This window comes from Myxine glutinosa, chromosome 11 (genome assembly GCF_964187855.1).
Source record: "Myxine glutinosa chromosome 11, kmMyxGlut1.1, whole genome shotgun sequence".
Classification (NCBI taxonomy): Eukaryota; Metazoa; Chordata; class Myxini; order Myxiniformes; family Myxinidae; genus Myxine; species Myxine glutinosa.
In genome coordinates this window covers 133,121,678-133,148,103 of record NC_136271.1, presented here as the reverse complement: position 1 = coordinate 133,148,103, position 26,426 = coordinate 133,121,678, and the positions used below count along the sequence as shown (strand labels likewise).

The 26,426-nt window shown below is 46.8% G+C and overlaps 1 protein-coding gene across 3 annotated transcripts in view; it reads right to left on the bottom strand.

Annotated features, from left to right (window-relative positions):
- The window catches only part of LOC137436848 (serine/threonine-protein kinase PAK 4), a 177,980-nt gene that overhangs the window by 127,557 nt on the left and 23,997 nt on the right, over positions 1-26,426 (bottom strand). For 2 of the 3 annotated variants that reach the window (XM_078787143.1, XM_078787142.1), the window contains exons 2-5: positions 22,007-22,247; positions 14,506-14,645; positions 12,925-13,088; positions 6,099-6,663 (exon numbers count right to left, since the gene is read on the bottom strand). In XM_078787143.1, the coding sequence (XP_078643269.1) occupies positions 6,099-6,663; positions 12,925-13,088; positions 14,506-14,645; positions 22,007-22,231 (1,094 nt within the window). In that variant the 5' untranslated portion in view covers positions 22,232-22,247. Of the gene's footprint in view, positions 1-6,098; positions 6,664-12,924; positions 13,089-14,505; positions 14,646-22,006; positions 22,248-23,957; positions 24,419-26,426 lie in introns of those variants that run through there. The other variant, XM_078787144.1, reaches the window with a different exon arrangement.

Sequence of the window (26,426 nt, the reverse complement as noted above, 5' to 3'; positions counted from 1 at the left end):
CAAATCGCATCGCAAAGCGAAAGAATCGCAAATTAGTTTTAATTAGTTTTAAAACATAGTTTAACGCCAACATAGCGCCAACATAGTTTGCCGACGGGAAATAAATGAATACGCTCTCAAATGTGCCATCCGAGGCAGAGTCTGTTCGCCACGTTCGGCACACGTGATAGCTCGCTGCTCTCTGATTGGTTGAATCGTTTTTTGGACATAGCTCGGTAACTACTTCTGCGATTAATTTAAAACCTTGAAAAGGCACATCCTCGGGTCCCCAGCAATATACCTGGCAAGTTTCAAGTATATCGGACCGGTAGTTGTCGAGAAACAGCGGTCACAGACAAACATACAAACAAACATACACACAGAGATTAGTGGAATTATAGATAGATTAGTGTAAGGCTGTGTCTTCCATTAATTGAAATACTCCATTGCACCAAGTGAAATAAGAATAGATCCCCTTTTTCATTCACATTCCCCTTCCAACAATTGCCAACTGTTCCCTCCGCGACTCCATTCGCCACGAGGTCGGCTTGGAGAAGAAGGGGGAGGAGCTGCCGACTCTTGGGCGTGCCCGCCCATTGTCATCAAGGGCGGAGCCAGAGGGCCGTGCCGACCAATCAGGGCCGAGGCGAGCCCACCGATGGGCGTGTCCTGGACACCAGCGGCTTGATCGCCTGAGGCGCTATATAGAGCGCGCGCAAAAAGCCTGAAAGTTGTTGTTGGACTAAGCAAGAGAGGAAGAGTGGGACTAAGAGTTGGACCAAGCAAGAGAGGAAGTTGTTGGACTGGGTTGGACTAAGAAAGAGAGAAAGAGTCCTGGAGTTTGTGAAAGAGGGAGAGAGAACCCGTCACGCCAGACCCCCCACCAGCAGCTTGGATCCACCAAGCAGCTCCGACCCGTTACCCCGCGCACATGACAGGATCGGTGGCATCGGCGGCCGTCGAGGTCCAGCCCGACATCCCGTGCGGGATCAAGCTTCAGCCAGCTCCGTGCCTTCCTCCCCCTCCAGCCACCCACCTCCTGTCATTCCTGCCTGCAATTTCCCCATTCGTGTACGTGAGTTTGTTCTGTTTGTCTTGTCCCTGGGTTAATTAAGACTGTAGGTAAGCTAGCGATTTTCACTGTGTCTCTGAGTTCTTCTGTAAATTATTTTATTATCCTTCCTTCTTCCTCGGTTACTTTTGGTTGTAAATAGTAAATAAATTATATTCGTATTCCCTACTTCTGTCTTCTTCTCCTTCACATCCGTGTCGCTTTTGTCTTTTCCATATTGAATATCTGTGGCACGATTTTGGCCAACGTTCAGGAATCGGGTTAGTCGGGGTAACTGTTAGGGCCGCGGCGCCATCCGCTCGGCAAATCAACATCTTATCCACGGTCCGTAACAATATATATATATATATATATATATATATATATATATATATATATATATATATATATATATATATATATATATACAGTGGAACCTTGACTTACGAGTTTAATTCGTTCCGTGACCGAGCTCGTAACTCAAATTGCTCGTATCTCAAATCAAATTTCCCCATTGAAATGCATTGAAATGCTATTAATCCGTTCCAGCCCGCCAAAAACCACACCAATTTTTTTTAAAATATACAGTATATATAAAAATATCTCGCGCTTTATATTTCACCTGTATGCAGCATACAAGTTGGCAGGATGGCCTGGACTGGAGGTACGCACACTTGACTCTAAAGTCTAAACTGTCCAGCCTGGGTTTGAATCCCGACCCAGCTATAACCTGTCATGGGTGAATCACAGGCAGGGTGATTCATCAATGTGTGTACCGCTAAACTGGGCGCCCCGTTTGCGTCCCATTAGTTGTTGGATGTTAAGGATCTCACCGTGTTTTCCACAAAGAGAAGGCGAGCTATCGCCGGCACTCTGAACAAGTTGTGGCCTGGCATGGCATGAACATGAAAACATGAACATGAACATGAAATGTTCGACATGAACATGAAATTTTCCGAAATAACCAAAATGCGAAAACTAAAATGCAGCGCTATACGACAGAGATACGTACTGTACTTGAACGGCAAGATAGCCACGTGACCAGAACCTACCTGGCGGCGTAAACTCGAAATAACCAAAATGCAAAAACTAAAATGCATCGCTATACGACAGAGATACGTACTGTACTTGAACGGCAAGATAACCACGTGACCAGAACCTACCTGGCGGCGTAAACTCGAAATAACCAAAATGCGAAAACTAAAATGCATCGCTATACGACAGAGATACGTACTGTACTTGAACGGCAAGATAACCACGTGACCAGAACCCACCTGGCGGCGTGAACTCGAAATAACCAAAATGCGAAAAAAAAAATGCAGCGCTATATGACAGAGATACGTACTGTACTTGAACGGCAAGATAACCACGTGACCGGGTGGCGAAAGCTCGTAACTCGGATCTCGGCTCGCATCTCAAAGCAATAAACTGCCGGAGCGACGGCTCGTATCTCGAAAAACTCGTAAGTTGGGGCACTCGTAAGTCAAGGTTCCACTGTATATATATATATATATATATATATATATATATATATATATATATATATATATATATATACATATATACATATATATACATATATACATATATATATACATATATACATATATATACATATATACATATATACATATATATACATATATACATATATATATATATATATATATATATATATATATATATATATATATATATATATATATATATATATATATATATATATATATATATATATATATATATATATATATACATACATACAGTCACGTGAAAAAGCAAGTACACCCCATGTAAAGTTTTGACAATTTCAACATATTTCAACATACAGATATTTGATCTTCATTTCAACAATATTGAAAGATAGAGGTGATATAATATAACAAATGTCATGAAACATTTACATTTTGTCGTCTATTGTATAATTTAAATAAACATAAATGCAAATTTTGCATGTGGAAAAAGTAAGTACACCCCTACATTTATCACTACTTCAAATACCTAAAATTAGAATCAGGTGCACCAGCTCAGGTGCAAATGATTAGAACATCGTTCGAGAGGATCTTGGAGGAACCTGTCTTATTTAAACCTCAGACATTTAGTTTGGTTTGTTCTTTGTTGTTGAAGTGTGCGGCGTCACCATGCCTAGATCAAAAGAGCTCTCTGAGGCCTTCAGAAAGAAGGTTATAGATGCCTACGAGTCTGGGAAGGGATTTAAAACGATCTCCAAACAATTTGAAATCAATCATTCGACTGTCTGGAAGATCATCTACAAGTGGAGAAGATTCCAAACAACTGCCAACTTTGTTCAGGCCAGGCCGCCTCAGCAAGTTCAGCCCGAGAGCAGACCGCAAGATGCTGAAAGAAGTCTCTAAGAACCCCAGAATGTCATCACGGGACCTACAGGTAGCTCTTGCCACTGTTGATGTCAAAGTGCACGAGTCTACCATTATAAAGAGGCTGCACAAATTTGATCTACATGGGAGGTGTGCCAGGAGGAAACCTTTGCTGTCCAGAAAGAACATCAGGGCAAGACTAAAGTTTGCCAATGAACACCTCGGCAAAGACCAGCACTTCTGGAACAATGTGCTCTGGACAGATGAGTCAAAGGTAGAGCTATTTGGCCACAGTACCAGAAGACATGTTTGGCGAAAACCAAAGACAGCATTTGACCACAAGAACCTGATACCAACTGTAAAGCGTGGTGGTGGAAATATTGTGGTTTGGGGCAGCTTTGCTGCATCAGGGCCTGGGCAGCTCACCATCTTATAATCCACTTTGAATTCTTCATTGTACCAGAGGGTGCTTGAGGATAATGTGAGGCCATCTGTCGGAAGTTGAAGGTCAACCGAAGGTGGACCTTGCAACATGACAATGACCCTAAACATACCAGTAAATCCACCAAGGAATGGCTGAAAAGAAAGAAATGGAGGGTTCTGGAATGGCCAAGTCAAAGCCCAGATCTAAATCCGATCGAGATGTTGTGGGGGGATTTGAAACGAGCTGTGCATGCAAGAAACTCCTCAAACATCGCACAGCTGAAATAATTCTGCATGGAGGAGTGGGCAAAAACTTCTCCCAGTCGATGTCAGAGACTGAATGAATGAATGAATGATCGTTTTAAGGCCATTTTCCCCGCTAGAGCAGGGGTTAGCCTTGCGGGCCCCATCACAATCATGGTTCCTTGTTTGAGGCAATGTTTTTATGGCCGGATGCCCTTCCTGATGCCAACCCTTGGTCGCCTCTTACGATGCGCAGGGATACGGTGTACCTATTCTAAATCAGGATACACACCATGATCATTCATCCCAGCAAGCTGGAACTCAATTTGCCGACCTCGGAAGGATGACAGGCTGAGTCAACCACCCCTGGCGTTAATTCAGCGATCGACCGGGATTCGAACCCAGGATCCTAGGATCCCAAGCCGGCACCCTAACTGCTAAGCCAACACCAGGCACGATGTCAGAGACTGGTCGACGGTTATAAGAAATGCCTACTTGAGGTTGTTTCTGCCAAAGGGGGCAATACCACCCATTAGAGCCAAGGGTGTACTTACTTTTTCCACATGCGAAATTTGCATTTATGTTTATTTAAATTATACAATGGACTACAAAATGTAAATGTTTCATGATATTTGTTATATTATATCACCTTTATCTATTAATATTGTTGAAATGAAGATCAAATAGCTGTATGTTGAAATATGTTGAAAAAGTCAAAACTTTACATGGGGTGTACTTACTTTTTCACGTGACTGTATATATATATATATATATATATATATATATATATGTATGTATATATATATATATATATATATATATATATATATATATATATATATATATATATATATATATATATATATATATATATATATAATTATATATATATATATATATATATATATATATATATATATATATATATATATATATATATATATATATACATACATATATATATATATATATATATATATATATACACACACAAGATCGAGGCTCATGTTAGAGCTAACATTAATGACAAAAAAACATAAACGGACACATAAAACATATAATAAAGGGAGCGGGAGACAAGATGGGGAGAGAGAGGGAAGCACACAAGTACAACAGGAGAGAACAGGGACATCGGGAGATCTGTGGGAGGGAGAGGGCTTGGGGGGGGGGAGGCATGGGAAGGGGGGGTGTGGGGTGGGAGAGGTATAAAACACATGGACGCTGCTGGAACTTCCAGGAAAGAATTCTGCAGTTCAAAAAAGTGGATCTGGGGTGAATCAACGTTAGTAGAAAAGATTAAGGTTTTGGATGGGGGATCAAGGTTTCTTTCTGTTCTTCTCATCTCCTTCTTCGTAAAATAAATGCTGGCACCATGTTTTTTGACTATGTAAGTGTTTATAAGAGGGGAATACGTTTTAGGCACAAGTCTGCTCAGAATCCATGTCTGTTTCCTTTTGCTTGTAAATATGTGTTTGATGATTGCCAGCTTGTGTGTGTATGTAAATAAATAATTGATCTCCTTTCAATCTGCCTCATTCACGTCCTTTCTTTCATTGATCTGACATAGCGTGTACGTAGTGGATAGACGGGAGTTTTGCCCCACTGTTTCGCTTGGGTAGTGCTTAGCCAGCATTTACCCTTGGTTTGCTCAACCATATTTATAGTCAGAAGACGGGTCAACACCAAGGACAGGGTCCTTCGTTGAGGTCATATGATAACTGACAGGTAACAACATAAAAGGCGAGAGGACCTTGTCCCCAACCGGCATCCGCGGTTGCTTAACAACCTGCCAGGCCACGTCGGTCGTGGCGGCGGGTCTGAGTACGCACCTTGGGAGCCCGGCGCGTGTACCAATACCGTAACAATATTAATGATTCAGGTATATAGCAATGGTGAGCCATTCAAACAGAAACAAATGTCAAAGTATTTACGTATCCAATAATCTGAAAAAAATCTACAAACAACTCAATTTACAACCAAAAGCCTTAATTTTACTTTTAAAACCAACCTTCTACATTTCAAGTAATGAGTGGGGCGGGGGGGGGGGGGGGGGGGGTCAAACTTACTGTTGCCTGTGATAATTGTTGAATGGTGATAATGGACCCACTGGTGGCACCCCATCAGGCACTCCAGGAGATAATAAAGGTACTAAAGGACTTGGAACTTGTAAAGCAGACCTCTGCGTTGGAGCCGCACAGCATTGTGGCGAAGCATCCAGGTTGGGGAAGAACATTTGAGGTGGGTCTGGAGAAAATCTTGGAGGAGGTGTGATGCCATGTATTTCGAGAGTCCTAAGCCAGGCCTCAACACCGTGGTGCCGTGGATGCAGCGAGGCGGCGGCCATCGGCGGAGCCGAGTACGGAGGCAAAAAAGCATGCGTCTCAGTGGGCCGGTTATCTTCCCAAGGATCTATTCGTAAAAGTGGTACTCCAGGCTGGAGGAGGCGCCCCTCGCCAAAGGACGGCCTGTCCGGGTTTGGGCCCGACTTTGGTCGCTCCCGCTGGGCGACAGCACCGTTGGGGTTGCGATAGTGAAATGAGGAACTCGGCCTGCGATCAAGACCAGGGGCAAAGCCCAATCCTTCTCGGTTCCGTAGCATCACACTTTGACCCCTTGGAGACACCTGCAATGCTTCAGGAAATGATGATGGTGGTGAAAACAACAAGACGGTATTGGTTGGTTAGGTGGAATTCAAAAGGAAGGTGGTGACACAAATTCACTTCAGCTCACAGACATTCATCAATCTACAGTACGCAAAGCAAGATCATATGTGAGTGTGGTACCTTATAAACAACACACCAGCTCACATTGGTGCCCACAACTCCACCCCTCATTCAAACGTCCAGCATCAAACGGTTTGCAGTCAAATTATTGGGATTAAATAAAGTAACCTAAGTGCACAATGGATACTAAATACAAGGCTCCATTGCACACACATTTAAAGGCTTTTCCTCAATCAAAAACAATTTCTGTCCCATTTACAGACTTGGCATTTAATATGGAATTTTTTTTTGTGGGGGTCAACTTACTTTTCAAGATGACTTAGAACCAAAAGTTCATTGGAATTATGTTTAAATTATTCTAGATTATGTTAATGTGACGTTTAAAAGAAACAAAAACCACATTTGACATTTCGAAGCAAATAAATTGATCCTCGAAAGTGATGTAAACTGATATCGAACTCAATTCACGGACAGTACTGTGTTAAACTTCTGTAAGTTTTCCAGAAGTATCTCTTTATTTTGCACATTAGCCAAAAAAAATTTCAACAAAAACAAAAGCTAAATTATGACTGGGATTACGGACAGTAAAATTACAGTTCAGTACTTCGTGTAACCTCCACGAGCATTCAGGAGAGCACGTACACGTTGAGGCATGCTGTTCACGAGATTTGCCAAGGTTTGGACAGGAATCCCTTGCCATGCAGTGACAATAGTCTGCTGCAATTCACGCACAGAGGTAGGCTGCTGGTCCAAGTTGTCGATTTGATGCGTTAATTCTGCCCACAAGTTCTCTATCGGATTCATATCCGGGGACATGGCAGGCCACTCCATATGCTCTACACCACGTTCAGCAAGAAAGTGTTGGATCATGCGAGCACGATGAGGCCGTGCATTGTCATCTTGGAAGACAAAGTTTCCTCGAAAGGCTGCACGAGCAAATGGAAGCAATGTTTCTTCCAGAATGACCCTGTACTTGAACTGGTTCAGGTTTCCATTCAGAACAGCCAGGTCAGTTTTGCCCCCCTGCATGAAAAGCAGCCCAAACGGTCACCCCACCACCTCCAGCTTGGACTCTTGGCACTATACAATCTTCGTTGTGGGCTTCATGCACTTGTCTGTGCACTCGGACGTGGCCATCTTGACGATAGACCAGAAATCTAGACTCATCACTGAAGGTCACGTGATTCCAGTGTCCTGGCTGCCATTGACGGTGCTCTCTGGCCCACTGCAATCGGCGCTGGCTGTGTTGTCTGGTCAGGCGTGGCTTTCTCAGGGGACGCCTGGCACGATAGCCTGCTTGAACCAGTCGTTGGTTGACTAGCCTTCTGGATACAGGCACATTTGTCAGTTGATGCCACTCAGCCCTACGCCGATTAGCTGACTTGGTACGGCCATTGCAGACTAACCGGTGCAGCTGGCGATCATCTCTCCTTGTGGTTCTGCGTGGACGTCCTGGCCTCGGTATTGGAGTAGGGACACCCCTCTGAGCATTTCGTTTCAGGATCTTTGACACCTGACCTTGAGTGATGCCATACTGCCGAGCAATAGCACGCTGTTTCATGCCAGAATTTCGTAAAGCCACCACTCCATGACAAACAGCATTGTCAAGTTGACGGACCATCTCCAGAGGAAGTGGCAATAACTTTTGTAGATGTGCAGCAGTTGTTTTCCACTAATACAGAACGCAACAACCCTTGTATACCCGATTGTGAAGCCAATCGTCAAATGTACCTGTCCTTACATTTTGTCACGCCACCTGTGATATTATCCTGTTATTGACTTCTTGCTGCGAAAGACATTCAGTGACATGGTTCTTTCAACAAAGACATCACCGAAGGGTAAAAAAAACTCACCAGATTGATATACTGAGTTCAGAAAGTAAACCCAAGTCAAGAAGAAAAAAAAATATTCCATATTAAATGCCAAGTCCAAGGGGAGGTTTTACAATCCACCATTGGTTGCCTGCCAGTGACGTGTCCACGACCCCTCATTGGTCGCTTGCTGGTGACGTAGACTCGACCTGATTGGTCGCCTGCTGGTGACGTGGGGGTTTCTGTTAACCACGGCCACCATAGCCGCGGTTGATCACGTGGACTGTATTTTTAGCCACGCTTCCTTGCACATCTTTCACTAGTACGAGGGGGGTTGGAATCCTGCCTAACTCAACGTATATTTCCTTTAATTATTACACAATGGGAAGGGAGCTAATCTTCACATTTAATAAGAAATAACTGACTACTGCAGGCTACATGTTGTCGTGCAATTAACTCTAGGGGGTCTGCCTTTATTGCAAAACCGCAACAATACATAAAATTCAAATCGTGAATTCACAAAAAAATGTAAAATTAACAAACAAACATGGCGTGTTTCAAATAGAAGGGAAATATTAAAAATTATAAAATTTGACCCCGTTTCCTCTCAGACCCCGAATCCACAGGCCGCCGACTGCGACTAAATTCGTGGTCGACGGGTTGCGAAGCAACTTCAATCGCCAGTCTCCTAGCCACGCGCTGAAGGGTTGCTGGTCACTAAACCCAAATAGCTTCGAGACACGCGGCCAGAAAGACCGGGTATTGAACCTCCGCGTTCCCACACCTTATGGGCGTACTCCAAGGTGAATCAATTTACAAACCAGAACATTATGATCAATTCGATAGAAGGCTTTTGAAAAATTTGTAAGAACTACGGTGGATATTGATTTTGGATTGTCGGCATTTTTATATTGCTGATGAAGCATTCCTATTGGATAATGACAAGTTGATAGTTTTCTTTGATTACCGTACTGATTAGGATCAATTTTTTTTAAATGTCTTTGAGGAGCCATTTTGCAATAAATGATTCTGCAACTTTTGCGAGGTAGCTCGTCAGTGTTATTGGTCTCAATTCCCATAAAGGCAATGGTTGTGACTTTGGAAGAGGTGTCACTTCTGCGTTCTTCCAACGATCTGGAAGAAATAGATCGTATGGTCTTATTTCTTAGCTTACATAACACAATCAACAGGCTAGAGCATATTTTGACACAAAGATCCAACATTTAACTCTTAGAATCCCAGCAATTCATGTAGTGGAATATGAAACAAAGTGATAATCTGATTATCAAGTTTTTAAAATGCAAAAAGATTTAAAATTAGAATCACTAGGGCATGCCCGTACTATATATATGCCCGTACTATATATCTATCTAAAATTATATCCCCCCCCTCTATTTACATGAAATGGTTTGGTCCATTCGCAACGCCAAAGCGAACGGCGAACGGCTTGCGAGTACAGTGACAATCCCCCCCCTCTATTTACATGAAATGGTTTCGTCCATTCGCAACGACCACAGAACCCCCCCCCCTCTATTTACATGGAATGGTTTGGTCCATTCGCAACGCCGGCACACGCGATCGTTCGCTGCTCTCTGATTGGTTGAATCGTTTTTTGGACATAGCTCGGTAAGTAATTGTCCGATTAATATGAAACCTTGAAAAGGCACATCCTCGGGTCCCCAGCAATATACCTGGCAAGTTAAAAGTATATCGGACCCGTGGTTGTCGAGAAACAGCGGTCACAGACAAACAAACGTACAGACAGACAGACAGAGATTACTGGAATTATAGATAGATATTAACCATGGTTCCCTCGCGGTCCCCCTGTACTGTCTTTCCCTCACGGTCCCCAAGTGCTGTCGTTCCCTCGCGGTCCCCCTGTACTGTCTTTCCCTCACGGTCCCCCTGTACTGTCTTTCCCTCACGGTCCCCCTGTACTGTCTTTCCCTCGCGGTCCCCCTGTACTGTCTTTCCCTCGCGGTCCCCCTGTGCTGTCTTTCCCTCGCGGTCCCCCTGTGCTGTCTTTCCCTCGCGGTCCCCCTGTGCTGTCTTTCCCTCGCGGTCCCCCTGTGCTGTCTTTCCCTCGCGGTCCCCCTGTGCTGTCTTTCCCTTGTGGTCCCCCTGTCTTGTCTTTCCCTCGCGGTCCCCCTGTGCTGTCTTTCCCTCGCGGTCCCCCTGTACTGTCTTTCCCTCGCGGTCCCCCTGTACTGTCTTTCCCTCACGGTCCCCCTGTACTGTCTTTCCCTCGCGGTCCCCCTGTGCTGTCTTTCCCTCGCGGTCCCCCTGTACTGTCTTTCCCTCGTGGTCCCCCTGTACTGTCTTTCCCTCGCGGTCCCCCTGTACTGTCTTTCCCTCACGGTCCCCCTGTGCTGTCTTTCCCTCGCGGTCCCCCTGTACTGTCTTTCCCTCGCGGTCCCCCTGTGCTGTCTTTCCCTCATGGTCCCCCTGTGCTGTCTTTCCCTCATGGTCCCCAAGTGCTGTCTTTCCCTCGTGGTCCCCCTGTGCTGTCTTTCCCTCGCGGTCCCCCTGTGCTGTCTTTCCCTCACGGTCCCCCTGTGCTGTCTTTCCCTCGCGGTCCCCCTGTGCTGTCTTTCCCTCATGGTCCCCAAGTGCTGTCTTTCCCTCGTGGTCCCCCTGTGCTGTCTTTCCCTCGCGGTCCCCCTGTGCTGTCTTTCCCTCACGGTCCCCCTGTACTGTCTTTCCCTCGGGGTCCCCCTGTACTGTCTTTCCCTCGCGGTCCCCCTGTACTGTCTTTCCCTCGCGGTCCCCCTGTGCTGCCTTTCCCTCGTGGTCCCCCTGTACTGTCTTTCCCTCGCGCTCCCCCTGTGCTGTCTTTCCCTCGTGGTCCCCCTGTGCTGTCTTTCCCTCGTGGTCCCCCTGTGCTGTCTTTCCCTCGTGGTCCCCCTGTGCTGTCTTTCCCTCGCGGTCCCCCTGTGCTGTCTTTCCCTCGTGGTCCCCCTGTGCTGTCTTTCCCTCGCGGTCCCTCTGTACTGTCTTTCCCTCGCGGTCCCCCTGTGCTGTCTTTCCCTCGCGGTCCCCCTGTGCTGTCTTTCCCTCACGGTCCCCCTGTGCTGTCTTTCCCTCGCGGTCCCCCTGTGCTGTCTTTCCCTCGTGGTCCCCCTGTGCTGTCTTTCCCTCGTGGTCCCCCTGTGCTGTCTTTCCCTCGCGGTCCCCCTGTGCTGTCTTTCCCTCGCGGTCCCCCTGTACTGTCTTTCCCTCGCGGTCCCCCTGTGCTGTCTTTCCCTCGCGGTCCCCCTGTGCTATCTTTCCCTCGCGGTCCCCCTGTGCTGTCTTTCCCTCGCGGTCCCCCTGTACTGTCTTTCCCTCGCGGTCCCCCTGTCCTGTCTTTCCCTCGCAGTCCCCCTGTGCTGTCTTTCCCTCGTGGTCCCCCTGTACTGTCTTTCCCTCATGGTCCCCCTGTACTGTCTTTCCCTCGTGGTCCCCCTGTGCTGTCTTTCCCTCGTGGTCCCCCTGTGCTGTCTTTCCCTCGCGGTTGTCAGCTCTTTCACGAGCCTCGATTCAGTGTACAAAAAAAAAAAAAGTCTGTATATTTCAGAACCTGAAATGTATTTTTGTTTTAAAGGTTTATGTTGTACCTGTTTTCAAGCTTATGCTTTATAAGGATGATTTTGTCGGTTGGTGCTACGAACGCAATTTCTTGGCAAGGGTTATACTGGGTGGTTTGCCATTGCCTTCCCAGAAGTAGTTAGGGCAGGAATTTGTAATTGTCCTCAACCCCAACCTGCATGTCCTCAACCCACCATTCCCAACCCAAGGTCGTCAACCAACACCCTCAATCCCCTCTCCCTACTTCTCTAGCCATCCCCAGGGATTCAACACCTTCCCAATTTCCACGTTTTCAAACCACTTCCCTACCCCAGGTCCTCAACCCCAGCCTCCCTATCACATGTTCTCAACCTCCCCCCACCTCAAAGCCTCAACTCCCCTCTCAAAACTCTCTGTCCTCCCCTCCCCCTTTCTTTCCATTCTTTAAAGCAAGATGGCATTCTTACATCATTACTGCACAGCGGTCCTGTGAATCGCTTTCCTTGTTTCAGGACTAGGCGAAGGTTCTACCAGTTGTTCCTCTTCTTCTTTTTCTTTGTAGCCCTTAACAAATTACTGGCTTCCAGCCTTGTTTAGGGTGAACTTCAAAAAAAAATTACATATCATTACTTCATTACCTGATTTCTCATGCCATACCAACTGCACATACTCCTACCTGCTCATATTAACTATGCTACCCAACCTTCCCAACTTCACCTTTCATCCTTCTGGCCTTCTCTTCACCCTTCTGGCATCTTTATACCATAACTCTTTGAGTGAGTTAATTTGATGCCGTTCCTCCAGATACTTACCCATGCAACGAGCTGCTTTCCAGGCGTCAGAGGGTGGACTTCGTTCATCTCTGCGTTCCACAGGAGGCCATTTAAAGACGTTCTCATCCAGGCGGACGTGGAGCGAGGAGTCCTGCTGCTGCTGAGATTGTCCATTAATCAGTGGCTCGGGACAGGAGCGGCAACTGGAGAAGCACAGGGGCTAAGGATCCTTAACCATGCACAGCATTCTCGGTATGTCGACAGACAAGGCCATGGTACAAAATACACCCATTGGAATGGGACATCTTAGATGATAACTTGCAGTTTTCGGAACATCTTAATGACACGTACTTGTGACATGTCGGGGTGGACCATGGGTAAGAGCGACATATGGTCTTGCTGCCCACCTGTAACTTCCTGGCATCATCATCAGAGCAATAATCTGGCATCCCAAAGGTTATGGATTTTTTTTATTGCTGTTGGGACAAAATCTGCAATCAAATGACTATCCCCAGTGAAAATGGCCGTGGTTGTTAGATTGCTAGTAACATAATAATTGTTGCAATAAAAAACCGACACGTTATGTTCATGTCCTTCAGGAAATTAAAGGCACTATGCCTCCCAGTATGAGCTGCATGCAATATCAGGTCCGATTCCGCTTGCTGTATCGAAGGGGTCGTTCTAGTGGTAGGTCTGTATGGCACTCAGGTTACAGAGGCTTGAGGTAGCAATGCTAAATTTAATGTTAAATAATGGGGCATGTATCCATGTACAAGTATCATGTAAGGATTGGTGCTGGGAATTGACCGAAACAAGCATCTCGATCCCTGTCTGCATTTTATGGAACAACTACACACAAAAGTACAACGACGACGCACAAGTTCCACAGTACAAAAACTACACGTTGGTGTGTGAGCGCAGCAGAAACACAGAAACACACAAGCACACCTGCTGCCTGAGTTGGGAAGATTTCAACCAAAGAGTTCAGTTGCGAGCGGTATGTTACGAGTGCTCAGAAGCCCTTTGAAAGGTTTTGGCAAGAGGAGAGCAGACACATCCATGAGCATGATGCTAACATTCCAGGACTGAGCAGGGCCAATTGACTCAAAGTGAATAGAAAGTGGGACGGCAGAGCCCTGTTGAGAAGCACGACTGCGAGGACATTTAATGATGCCTCATCATGGCGTGATGAAACTGCAAGGCTAAGTTGGGCAAAATTAAAAAAGATTCCTGAAGCGGATTGCTAAAAATTACGGATAATAAATGCAAAGGTGGCTCATGTTGAAAGATCGAATGACATGAAGAGCATCAGAACACCTTGCTTTTGAGATGCATCACAAAGCGTAACTTGACCAATAACGGGATGTTTAGCTTGGTCGGTGCACATTGGGGGACCAAGTTGAGGAGCCGGTAGATGCGGAGCAGTCAGACTCAACCACTTTGCCCTTCATAATGCACACATCTCATACATTTCCATTATTTCCAGACTAATATCACTCACGCACATCTTCAACGCTAAAGCGAATCAAAATGGAGCCCTAATGTGTACGTTTCCTCATTACCAGAGAATGAGTGGCAGAGCACGTGGTCAAAGCTTGGCGAACCCGCCGCTTACCATACCTGCCTTTCTCAGGTGCATCACGCAGGCGCAGAGGGCTGTCCGTAGAGTCTCCAACGGATACGGCCAGGCTGCCCAGCTGGCTAGACACGCTGTGAACCGAGCTCTCGGTTTCTGGAGTGGTGCCACCCCGCACGATTGTCTGCCACAATCAAAGAACCAAGTTACGTTGAGGTGCAACACACAGCATAACACGCAACACACACAGCATAACAGGAGATCTCGCGAGATCTTTGTCGGCGAGGTCACGTCTTTTCGAAGCTGTCCATGCGCTCACGCTTTCGAAGTTAAGTAATTTTTCACAATTGCGTTTTGCCGAAACTGTATCTATCTTTCGGTGTGTATAAGATTCTTGGGTTTAATTTTTCATACCTGTATACAAAATCGTCGGTTAATTCGTGTCACGTATTTTGAGGCCTAGTAGGCTACCGTGTCCTACCTTGAGGCTTTGTTTTTCTCTCAGCGGTCCGTCGATTGTGCTGCAATTACTTTCGTTCTTTGTTTTTGTCCCAGTCTTTCACCCCATACTTCCTTGTTTAAAATCTCAACTCAAAAAAAATAAAATAATAATTTCCTTCTCTGTTCTTATTCGTTGTTCTTATTCATTTATTCGTTGTTCTTATTTGTTCGTTCGTTCTTCAATCACGTGTTTCACCCCCATTTCCCGAGATAGTTTTCACTGCTCAATTTAAAAATGTTTAAACTTTCCCCTGAAGAACTGTATTCTGTCGTATATTATAACACCTTTTTCTTCTTCTTCTATAAAAGGATGCTTTCGACTTGCTCACCAAATCTATTCATTCCAAAAAAAAATTCCATCTCTTACAGTTCCTCTTTTCTACATTCCCGAAACTCTCCTGCACTCCACCCCTCCTCCAGCGTCCTCAAATGTATTTGTGACTCGAAGGTCACAAGAAACTCATTTTGCAATAAATGTTCGTTTCCCATTAATCGTACACTTTCTAAAATCCAATCTCACCCCTCCCCTCCAAATCTTCCCCATCACCCCTCCCCTCCAAAACTTCCCCATCACCTCTCCCCTCCAAAAATTCCCCATCACCCCTCCCCTCCAAATCTACCCCCTTGCCCCTCCCCTCCAAATCTTCCAAATCACCCATCCCTTTCAAATCTCCCCCCTTGCCCCTTCCCTCCTAAACTCCCCCCAGACCCCTCCCCTCTGAGACTCTCCCTCACTCCTCCCCTCCTAGGCTCCCCCCTCACCCCTCCTCCTCAAAGCGTCCTCCCCGCTTCTTCCCCCCTTCCAACTTTCATCTTCATCTCCCCCAACCTTCTGCCTCGCTCTTCCCCCTCCTCAAATAACACCTCACTGTGCCTCACCCAATCAACATCAAACCTTTTGTCCGCCCCATCCTTCCCTTTCTCCAAGCTATTCTGAAATCTCTGACACACCTTCAACAGCTCTCCCTACCACGTCCTCCTCTTCCACATCTTACCAAACCCCTCCCCCCCCCCCCTGTTCTGTATCCGATGCTCCCCCTTCCCCTTCAATAACGGTATGGACCTCAAACATCCGGGGCCTTCGCTCAAACTTGACTGATCTCTCCATACAGGCTGCTTCTGACAAACCAGACGTGATCTGCTTAAAAGAAACTTTCCTCCTTCATGATGTCTCTGATTCCTTGGTATCTCTCCCAGGTTACTCCCTCCTCCGGTATGATAGACCTGAGCCCCGTCCTGGAGGTGGGGTTGCTATCTTTATAAAAAAAACTCTCTTCCTCACTCGCCCTGCACTGCCCTCTCTCCACCTCACACCCAGGAATACCTCTGGCTATGGCTTCCACATTGCTCCCACCTTTTGTTCATATGTGTGTTGTACCGTCCACCAAACAGTGATGACTCCATCTACATCTCGCTGTCTGATAATATGGACCAACTTCTATCTACCCATCCCAACTCTCTCTTCCTCATATGTGGTGATTTCAATTGTCACCATGCCAGTTGGCTGGGTGTGGGTACCTCTCTCACCAGCCATGGCTCCTCAGCAAAGGACTTCTGTGACTCACTGGGACTGACACAATCTGTCAATTTCCCGACCCGGATCTCAGACAACGGAGCATCTTCTCTTCTGGACTTGGTTATGACTAACTTCCCTGAAAATGTCTGCTGCTCTTCTTCTGCTCCAATCGGCTCATCTGATCATGTGCTTGTTAAAGTGGACATCTCTCTGACCATTCTCAGAGAGCCTCCTCAGCATCGACGAGTCTGGCATTTCACTCAGGCCAACTGGCATGGTCTTCAAGCAGCCATCAATCATCTGGACTGGTCTCCCATCTCTACCGCCTCTGACATCAACTCATCCTGGGAATTCTTCCAAAGTAAATTGCTCTCTCTCATGCACAGATTTATCCCATCTCGTCTTCAGTTGTCATACCGTTCCTCCCATCCATGGTACACGGAATCTTGTGGTGAGGCTGTTGCCCAGAAACAACTTGCCTTCATCTCCTGGAAAGCACATCCAACGGAAGGAAATCTCATTTCCTTTCACAAAGCCCGAAACAAATGTGTATCCACCCTCAGGAGAGCCAGGAAACAATATCTCTCCGTTCTCAAGACCGAACTCTCTTATCTGTCTCCCTCTTCCAAATCCTGGTGGCGTCTGGTCAAATCTGTTTCTGGTGTTTGTTCCCCCTCCATCCCCTCCCTCACCTCAAACGGCTACACGGCTGACTCCGCACGTGAAAAAGCTGAATGCCTCAACTCGAAATCTTGTGTCCCAAACCCATCCCTCTCTGTACCCACCGTACCCAGTCGTACCCAGCTGCTCCTGGACTCTGTGTCCTTTCCTCCTGACAAGGTGGAAAAGTTTCTATCAACCCTCAACTCTGATTCTGCAACTGGACCTGACGGCATCAGCCCACGGGTCCTAAAATCCTGTTCTTCCGCTCTTTCACTCCCTCTCTCTCTTCTCTTCGCCCTCTCTTTTGCTCAAGGTCATCTGCCATCTGCTTGGAAATCAGCCAGCATCACCGCTTTGCACAAAAAATGTGCAAAAACAGATCCTAGCAACTACAGACCAATCGGCCTTCTCCCAATTATCAGCAAAGTCATGGAATCCATCATTGCCTCGGATATGAAATCTTTCCTCTTCTCCAATGGCTTGATCACTGATCATCAATTTGGTTTCAGACCTGGTCACTCTACTCTGGACATGCTGCTTCTGCTTTCTCAACAATGGATGGAGGTCCTCAATGCCAAACAGGAAATTAGAGCTGTCTCCCTTGACATAACGGGTGTCTCAAAATACATGGAACCCATGTCACTGCTAATAATTCTGCCAATATTAATGTTTTTGTTCTTTTTTTTCAGATTTGAAGAGAGGAGACCATAACAACTAATAATTATCAATCAAAATGCCTTGGACAAAGGAGGAAAAAATATTTTGCGTCACTACTTATTTGGAGACGAAATCATTCAAAACGGTGCAAGCAAAATTTCGCAGGAAGTTCAACTTCAACAACTATCCCCAGAAAAACCAAATTTATCGTTGGGCACACAAATTTCAAGCCACTGGATCAGTAAACAACCTCAACAAGAAGGCAGAAACACCCAGTTCTGGCAGGAAGCTGACTGCAAGATCTCCTGACAATGTGAATGCGGTGAGACATTCTGTTGGAAGGAGCCTGAAAAAGTCCATCCAAAGACGTAGCCAAGAGCTGGGTCTTTCACGTGCGTCAGTGCAAAGAATCTTGATCAAGGATCTTCAGCTGTACCCATACAAGATCCAGATCAAGCATAAACTCACACCAGCTGACATGGCAAAACGTGTTGTGATGTGCCGGTGGTTCGAGAACAAGATCGAAGAGGATCCTGATTTTCTTGATGATGTTTGGTTCAGCGACGAAGCACACTTCTTGCTCTGTGGGCATGTCAATAGCAAGAACAATGTGTTCTGGGGCACACAAGCCCCAGACGAGGTGCTTCAGAGGCCCTTGCACTCTGTGAAATGCACGGCCTGGGTGGCCATCTCAAAACATGGCATAATCGGCCCGTTTTGGTTTGAAGACGCAGACGAGGAGGCAGTCACTGTCACAAAGGAGCGTTACATTGTGGTGCTCAACAAGTTCTGGAGGGGACTTGGGAGACGTCGTGGCGTGAATCGAGATGTGCAATGGTTCCAACAAGATGGGGCAACTCCACATACAGCCAACATCACGATGGAGTGGCTGGACCACAGATTCCCTGATCGGCTGATCAACAGGCGCCGCGAACCCAAGTGGTCTCCGCATTCACCCGATCTGAACCCCCCAGGTTTTTATCTCTGGGGGTTCTTGAAGGACCACGTGTATGAGAATCGTCCTCAATCCATTTCTGAACTGAAAGTGGCCATCACCCAGAAGATTCGTGCCATCAGGAAGGAAGAGTGTGTCAGGGTGATTGACAACTTCGCTCGTCGGCTTCATGTGTGTCTAAGGCACAAAGGTGGTCATTTGGAACATGTGCTCTAATAAATGTATCCTTTGAGCTAGAGACCTCAAATCTTCAGTTTTTTTATTGTTATCATATCAGCTTCCAGGAAATGTAATCTTTTTTGGAGTTTCTTGTCTGAGTAATAAATTATTATCATGTTAATGGGTTCCATCTATTTTGAGACACCCTTGTATCACGTGCCTTCGATACGGTCTGGCACCCCGCTCTGCTCACCAAACTCTCCTCCTTTGGTATCCATGGAAATCTCCACGCATGGCTGGTGGACTTCCTCTCTAGTCGTAGTCAACATGTGGCCCTGAATGGGTTTCTCTCATCTCCTCTTCCTGTTCAGGCTGGAGTTCCCCAAGGCAGTGTTCTGGGCCCTGTGCTTTTTCTGGTCTTCATCAATGATCTCTCTGACTCTCTTGAAAATCCTCTCTATCTCTTTGCTGATGACTGTACTCTCTGTCGCTCCATCCTCATCCCTCAGATTGGCAGTCTGCAGCCTCCTCACTCTCTGCAGACCTGGACAAAATCACAGACTGGGAAAACAAGTGGAACATGTCTTTCAATCCTGACAAATCTCACACTCTTACGATGTCTCTCCGAAAAGACCGACTGGACAACCCTCCCATCCACTTTCTGAATAATCCTCTCCAAGAAGTTCTGTCACTCAAGCTTTTGGGTCTCACGATCTGCCATGATCTTTCCTGGGAAAACCACATTTCAAATCTGGCCTCCAAAGCCAGTCGCCAACTGGGCATCCTCCTTCGTGCGAAGTCCTTCCTTGGCACACCTGAGCTCCTCACCACATACAAGGCTTTCATCCGCAGCTCAAAGGAATACTGCTCTCCCCTCTGGGCTGGTGCTCCTGCCTCACACGTAGCTCGTCTTCACGCTGTTGAAACCAAAGCGTTCAGAATCATTGGAATCTCCCGCGATGAAGCTAACTCCAAGGGCCTTTCACTCACTCACCGCAGGCAGGTTGGTGGTCTTTCCATCTTCTACCGACTCCTCTCCGGCCTTGCCCCCCCAGCTCTCTCTGGGCTCTGTCCCCCAAATATTCTGACATGTCGCACAAGATCTGCGTGCAACCCTCTTATGGTTAAACGGCCAAAATCAAGACTCTCTGCTCACCTTCACTCCTTCATTCCTCTTTTCTCCCACCTATGGAACAAACTCCCTCACTCTCTTCAATCCCACTCTTCCCTCCAGGTCTTTAAAACAGCTGTTCACCACCATCTCTTATCTTCCCCCATCCAAAACCTTGATCTTTTCTACCCCCGCTAATTTCACCCCAAATCCACTTTTTTGAAATCCCAAATTCTTTCCTGGAAGTCCTTGGTGTCCTTGTGTTTTATACTTCTCCCACCCACCCCCCCCCCCCCCCTTCCCACGCCTCCTCCCTCAAAGCCCTCTCCCTCCCACAAATCTCCCAATGTCCCTGCTCTCAAATGTTGTGTTTGTGTGCTTCCCCTTCTCTCCCCATCTTGTCTACCGCTCCCTCTTTTGATACATTATGTTTGTCTGTTTGATTTGTTTGTGTGATAAATGTTAGCTCTTTCACGAGCCTCGATTCTGTATACAAAAAAAACAACAACAAAAAAAAAAAAAAAAACATTCTCTGATACAACATGGATCACCAACTAAGTTTTGCAGTCCTAAAATATTCCATTGAGGAACGACAGTGACACCATCACACATGATGCAACACCATATATTGGTAGGTTGTCGGTCCTATGGTGAACTGAGGCTGACTCGACGGACGCCGCGAGATGGCAAATAGCATTAGCCGCACAGGTTGTTCGGGGGAGAATTTGGCGTATAGCCAGGTTGCGGGCACACAATCGTCTACTCTTTAGGAAAGTCACCGTGAGCTCTTTAACGTCCATCAGCAACCTATTCAGGCAGGGACGGTCCTCAGCTTGATGACCCAGATCTAGAGGATGGTGGTCTAATTGATCTATTGATTGATGGTGGTCCCTGATATTGAAACATCTGGGTGACAGTATATAAATAGGGCAGGAATCAAACCCAGTTTATACAGCTCAAAGGTATGTATGCTCCCTCTGAGCTATTCTGCCAGCTCCCAGATGTTGCAGCTGAAAGAAGAGATCAACAGCGAAAGGTTGTTTTTGTATTGCGACAATCTGTCATGGGGAAAAGAAAGGGGGAAATTAATCATCCCAGTGTCAGGTAAGCGATAAACTTGTCCCGTGCCCCTCCAGTTCTTCAGTAATGCTGTCTCCAGTCCGTCACCTCGTGCTCCCATGGACTCCCTCACCACGTCCCACCAATCCTCTCCCTAGCTTCCCACTGAACCCCATCCCACCCATTTCCTTTTTGCTTCCCAAGTGTGATGTTTGTCTCTCTGTTCCCTTTTGATCCTCTCTATCTTTAAACCTGCTGCACTGTGGTGTTTAGCTCCTCCATCTCACACAGGCAGAGTAAGGAAATAGAAAAAAAAATGTTCTAAGATTATCCAATACAAGCTTGACCCCGCTTTATAAGGAAAAGCCTCACTAATAAATGAATTTGTGAGCGATGGACATTGCAGCAAATAAAAAAGGCAAACCGTAAGGTTGTGCCTGACGGTACTTTGGTTATTTCAAAAGACTTGCATGACAACTTTCTGAGATGAGCAACTTTCAAAGCAGAAAAAGCTTTAGTTCGGCCTCCATATTACCCCACCTTAGCACGTGATGCTGTGACCCCTGGTCCAAAATCCCATATACTGTCATGATTTGTTTATTATCTCCTAATGTTCTTCGGCCTGTATATGGTACATATGAAAGCTCCTCTATTAGCCTTAAATGCTATACACGATCAGTCTTTTTCCTTCTTTACAATGGAGGAATCAATAACATCAAGGCTTCCAATCTATAGTACTATATGGTATTTCACATTTTATTCATTTTGGGAAAAGAGGAGGAGTGGGAGTTGGGTGGAGAGGAGGGGAGCAAGAAACCGATTTATGAAAGAACAATCGTAACAACACATGGAGAAACCAAAAAATGGAACTAATGGGTCGACAATAGACCTTGACAGACTTCAGCAGACAAAAAGTGGACACACCTTGAGTGGAGCCAATTCAATTGGTGTGATGCAAGAAGGATCCACGACAGGGCGCGGACGTCCACTGCCTTCCTGGATGAGACCTTGCCACTGGAGGGGCAGACCCGTAACGCAGCCTGCTCGTGCATCAAACCTCGCATGCACACGGTGCTCAAAGTTACACGGTGGTGAGATTTCCAATTCTGGCTTCTTCTTCTTCTTCTTTTTCTTCCTCCTGCCAAACATCTCAGTGGCCACTGCCCTGCGTGCCATACCGATGACATACTGAGATGAGTGATTGCTCATATCCAGCAATTTTAGTGAGCAGGGAATGCTGCTGGCCTAATCTACTAAACTACCTGGCTAAACAAAATGGACCAGTTACACCATAAATGTCCCATTACCTTTTCTGGCATTTTAAAGTCAAAGCGTCGAGTATGCAAACTAGAGTAAATGCAGCATACAACAATCATTAGCCATCAGTGTCGGTAATCTGTCAAGTAATACTTCATCTGTTTTAATTTCATACCTGTTCACAATGCCAAACCGACATAATGGGTCACAATGTCTCCACCCAAATGATTGCCTCAATACAAATATAGCCTGGTGTTGGCTTAGCGGTTAGGGCGCTAGCTTGGGATCCTAGGATCCTGGGTTCGAATCCCGGTCGATCGCTGAATTAACGCCAGGGGTTAACGCCATGACTCAGCCTGTCATCCTTCCGAGGTCGGCAAATTGAGTACCAGCTTGCTGGGATGAATGATCCCGGTGTGTACCCCGGTTTAGAATAGGTGCACCATATCCCTGTGCATCGTAAGAGGCGACCAAGGGTTGGCGTCAGGAAGGGCATCCAGCCATAAAAACATTGCCTCAAACAGGGCACCATGATTGTCATGGGGCCCGCAAGGCTAACCCCTGCTCTAGTGGGGAAAAATGGCCTTAAAACGATCATTCATTCAATACAGACAGGAGCATATCCAGAAATTCCAAGCTAGCAAATGCTTATCCAGAAATTCAAAGGAAAAGGCACATCTTTTCTGGAAGATCATTCGATGCCACTCCTATCCCCCCAAACCACCCCATTTTGAGAGGTACATGGTAGGAGGTATATTCAAATGGCCGTGGCACAAAGGTTGAGTCAACTCCGAGATCATGGGATGTTCAAAATTCACAATAATACAGGTAGGGCATTAGCTGAAAACCCCTTCTCATGGAACATCATTGCACACATACTTGCCCCTGAAACCGACCAATGGAGCCCTAGCATTATAAAAGAGGACCTGGTGATGCGGATAAGCTCTTTTGGTGCACTGAAATTTCACTAGCAGTGTCTGTTAAAGTAAAAAGGCTGCAAATTCAATTGGAATTATACAGCGCACCTGCAGACATAAATGGTCTCGACAAATAACCTTCACACATTTATCACACCATCATACTCTCATGGTGGAAAGTTGTGCGAATATAGTTTGTGACAAACGCAAAACACTCAACGTGGTTACTGGCAGAGCTTGATAAAGGAAGAAGTCTGCCCTGCTTATCTCAGATGAGAGGCCGGTTTCTAGACATTCCTGCAGAAATCCTGCTCATGCATATCCTGCTATCAGTCATTCCCCAAATATCATTTCCAAGTGAAAGAGGAGTTTAGTGTGCCAAATACTCATTAACATCCCCAGAGGATGACGCAGAGGAAGTAGAGCACTTACCTTTGAGGTGTCCAATTGTGTTTGATTCCCAAACCGACTATAATCTGTTGGAGTCAAGTTTTGTATCACAAAAGTGCGCCATTGCATCAAATCATCGACGTTGCATCACAAAAGTGCGCCATTCCTTAGATGGATGTTAAGCTAGGTCTCCCATCTAATACCATCATGTGGTGGGCCTTAAATATCCCTTGGTGTCATCTGCGAAAATAGGTGAATAATCGCAGGCACAGTGAAAAACAAATACGCATTTCTGCCCAAAGCAATCAGACCTGGCCTGATTAAGGACGTAGTAGTTGTAGTAATATGCGAGTTATTCCCAGCATCCTGGCCAAATTCCAGCCCTAACCTCAAAGGGAAGGAAGGGAGAGGGGGCACTGCATCAGCATCACATGTGTATTTCCTAGCATTGATGCAAAACTGCAACCACATACTGCTTATGGGAGAAGAGTTATGTCCCGAGAAACGAGACCACAAGCAAGCTCGGCAGAGCGAGAGCGGACAAAAACAAAGAATGAAACTGTGTCGTCCATAACAGCGTCACAAAATTTAAATTTCAGCATTTTTGACTCAACGAATTATGTGTATGTGAAAACGACGCGAGAACAATGGGGATGTGGGAACGACGTGAACACGAGAACGATGCAGAAGCGAGAACGACGCGGACACGAGAACGACGCGGACACGAGAACAACGGGGATGCGGGAACGACGTGAACACGAGAACGATGCGGAAGAGAGAACGATGCGGACACGAGAACAACGGGGATGCGGGAACGACGTGAACGCGGGAACGACGTGAACACGAGAACGACGCGGAAGCGAGAACGACACGGCCACGAGAACAATGGGGATGCGGGAACAACGTGAACACAAGAACGATGCGGGAGTGAGAACGATGCGGGAACGTCGTGAACACGAGAACGATGCGGAAGTGAGAACGACACGGACACGAGAGTGACACAGAAGCAAGAATGATGAATGACGAGAACGTGAGAACGACGAGGGTGGGAGAACAACGTGGACACGAGAACAACGGGGATGCGGGAACGACGTGAACTCGAGAACGCTGCGGAAGTGAGAACGACGTGGACACGAGAACAACGGGGATGCGGGAACGACATGCCCTCGAGAACGATGCGGAAGTGAGAACAACGCGGACACGAGAGTGACACAGAAGCAAGAACGATGAATGACGAGAACGCGAGAAGGACGCGAGGCGCGAGAACAACGGGGATGCGAGAACAACGGGGATGCGGGAACGACGTGAACACGAGAACGATGCGGAAGTGAGAACGACGAATGACAAGAACGCGAGAATGACGCAAGGCGTGAGAACAATGCGGACGCAGGAACAACGGGGTTGCGGGAACGACGTGAACACGAGAACGATGCGGAAGTGAGAACGACGCGGACACGAGAGTGACACAGAAGCAAGAACGATGAATGACGAGAACGCGAGAACGACGAGGGTGGGAGAACAACGTGGACACGAGATGCGAGAACGTTGAGGACACAAGAACGATGCGGAAGCAAGAGTGACACAGAAGCAAGAATGATGAATGACGAGAATGCGAGAAGGACGCGGACACAAGACACGATAACGTTGAGGACACAAGAACGAAGCGGAAGCGAGAGCGACACAGAAGCAAGAATGATGAATGACGAATGACGAGAACGTGAGAACAATGCGGACAACAAGACGCGAGAACATTGAGGACATGAGAACGATGCAGAAGCGAGAACGACGAGATGCGAGAACGTTGAGGACACGAGAATGATGCGGAAGCGAGAACGACGAGATGCGAGAACGTTGAGGACACGAGAACGATGCGGACACGAGAGAGACACAGAAGCAAGAACGATGAATGGCGAGAACGACGCAGGCGCGAGAACAACGCAGACCATGAGAACGATGTGAATGCAGACGCGAGAATGATGCGAATGCAGACGCGAGAATGATGCGAATGCAGACGCGAGAACGACGCGAATGCAGATGCGAGAACGACGCGAATGCAGACGCGAGAACGATGCGAATGCAGACGCGAGAACAACGCGAATGCAGACGCGAGGACGACGGAAATGCAGACACGAGAACGACGCGAATGCAGACGCGAGAATGACGTGAATGCAGACACGAGAACGACGCGAATGCAGACGTGAGAATGATGTGAATGCAGACGCGAGAACGACGCGAATGCAGACGCGAGAACGACGTGAATGCAGACGTGAGAACGACGCGAATGCAGACGCAAGAACGACGCGAATGCAGACGTGAGAACGACGCGAATGCAGACGCGAGAACGACGTGAATGCAGACGCGAGAACGACGCGTATGCAGACGCGAGAACGATGCGAATGCAGATACGAGAACGATGCGAATGCAGACGCGAGAACGACGCGAATGCAGACGCGAGAACGACGCGAGAACGACACAAATGCAGACACGAGAACGATGCGAATGCAGACACGAGAACGATGCGAATGCAGACGCGAGAACGACGCGAATGCAGACGCGAGAACGACGCGAGAACGACACAAATGCAGACACGAGAACGATGCGAATGCAGACGCGAGAACGATGCGGAAGCGAGAGTGACACAGAAATGAGAACGATGCGGAAGCGAGAGTGACACAGAAGTGAGAACGATGCGGAAGTGAGAGTGACACAGAAGCGAGAACGATGCGGAAGCGAGAGTGACACAGAAGCGAGAACGATGAACGACGAGGATATGAGAACGA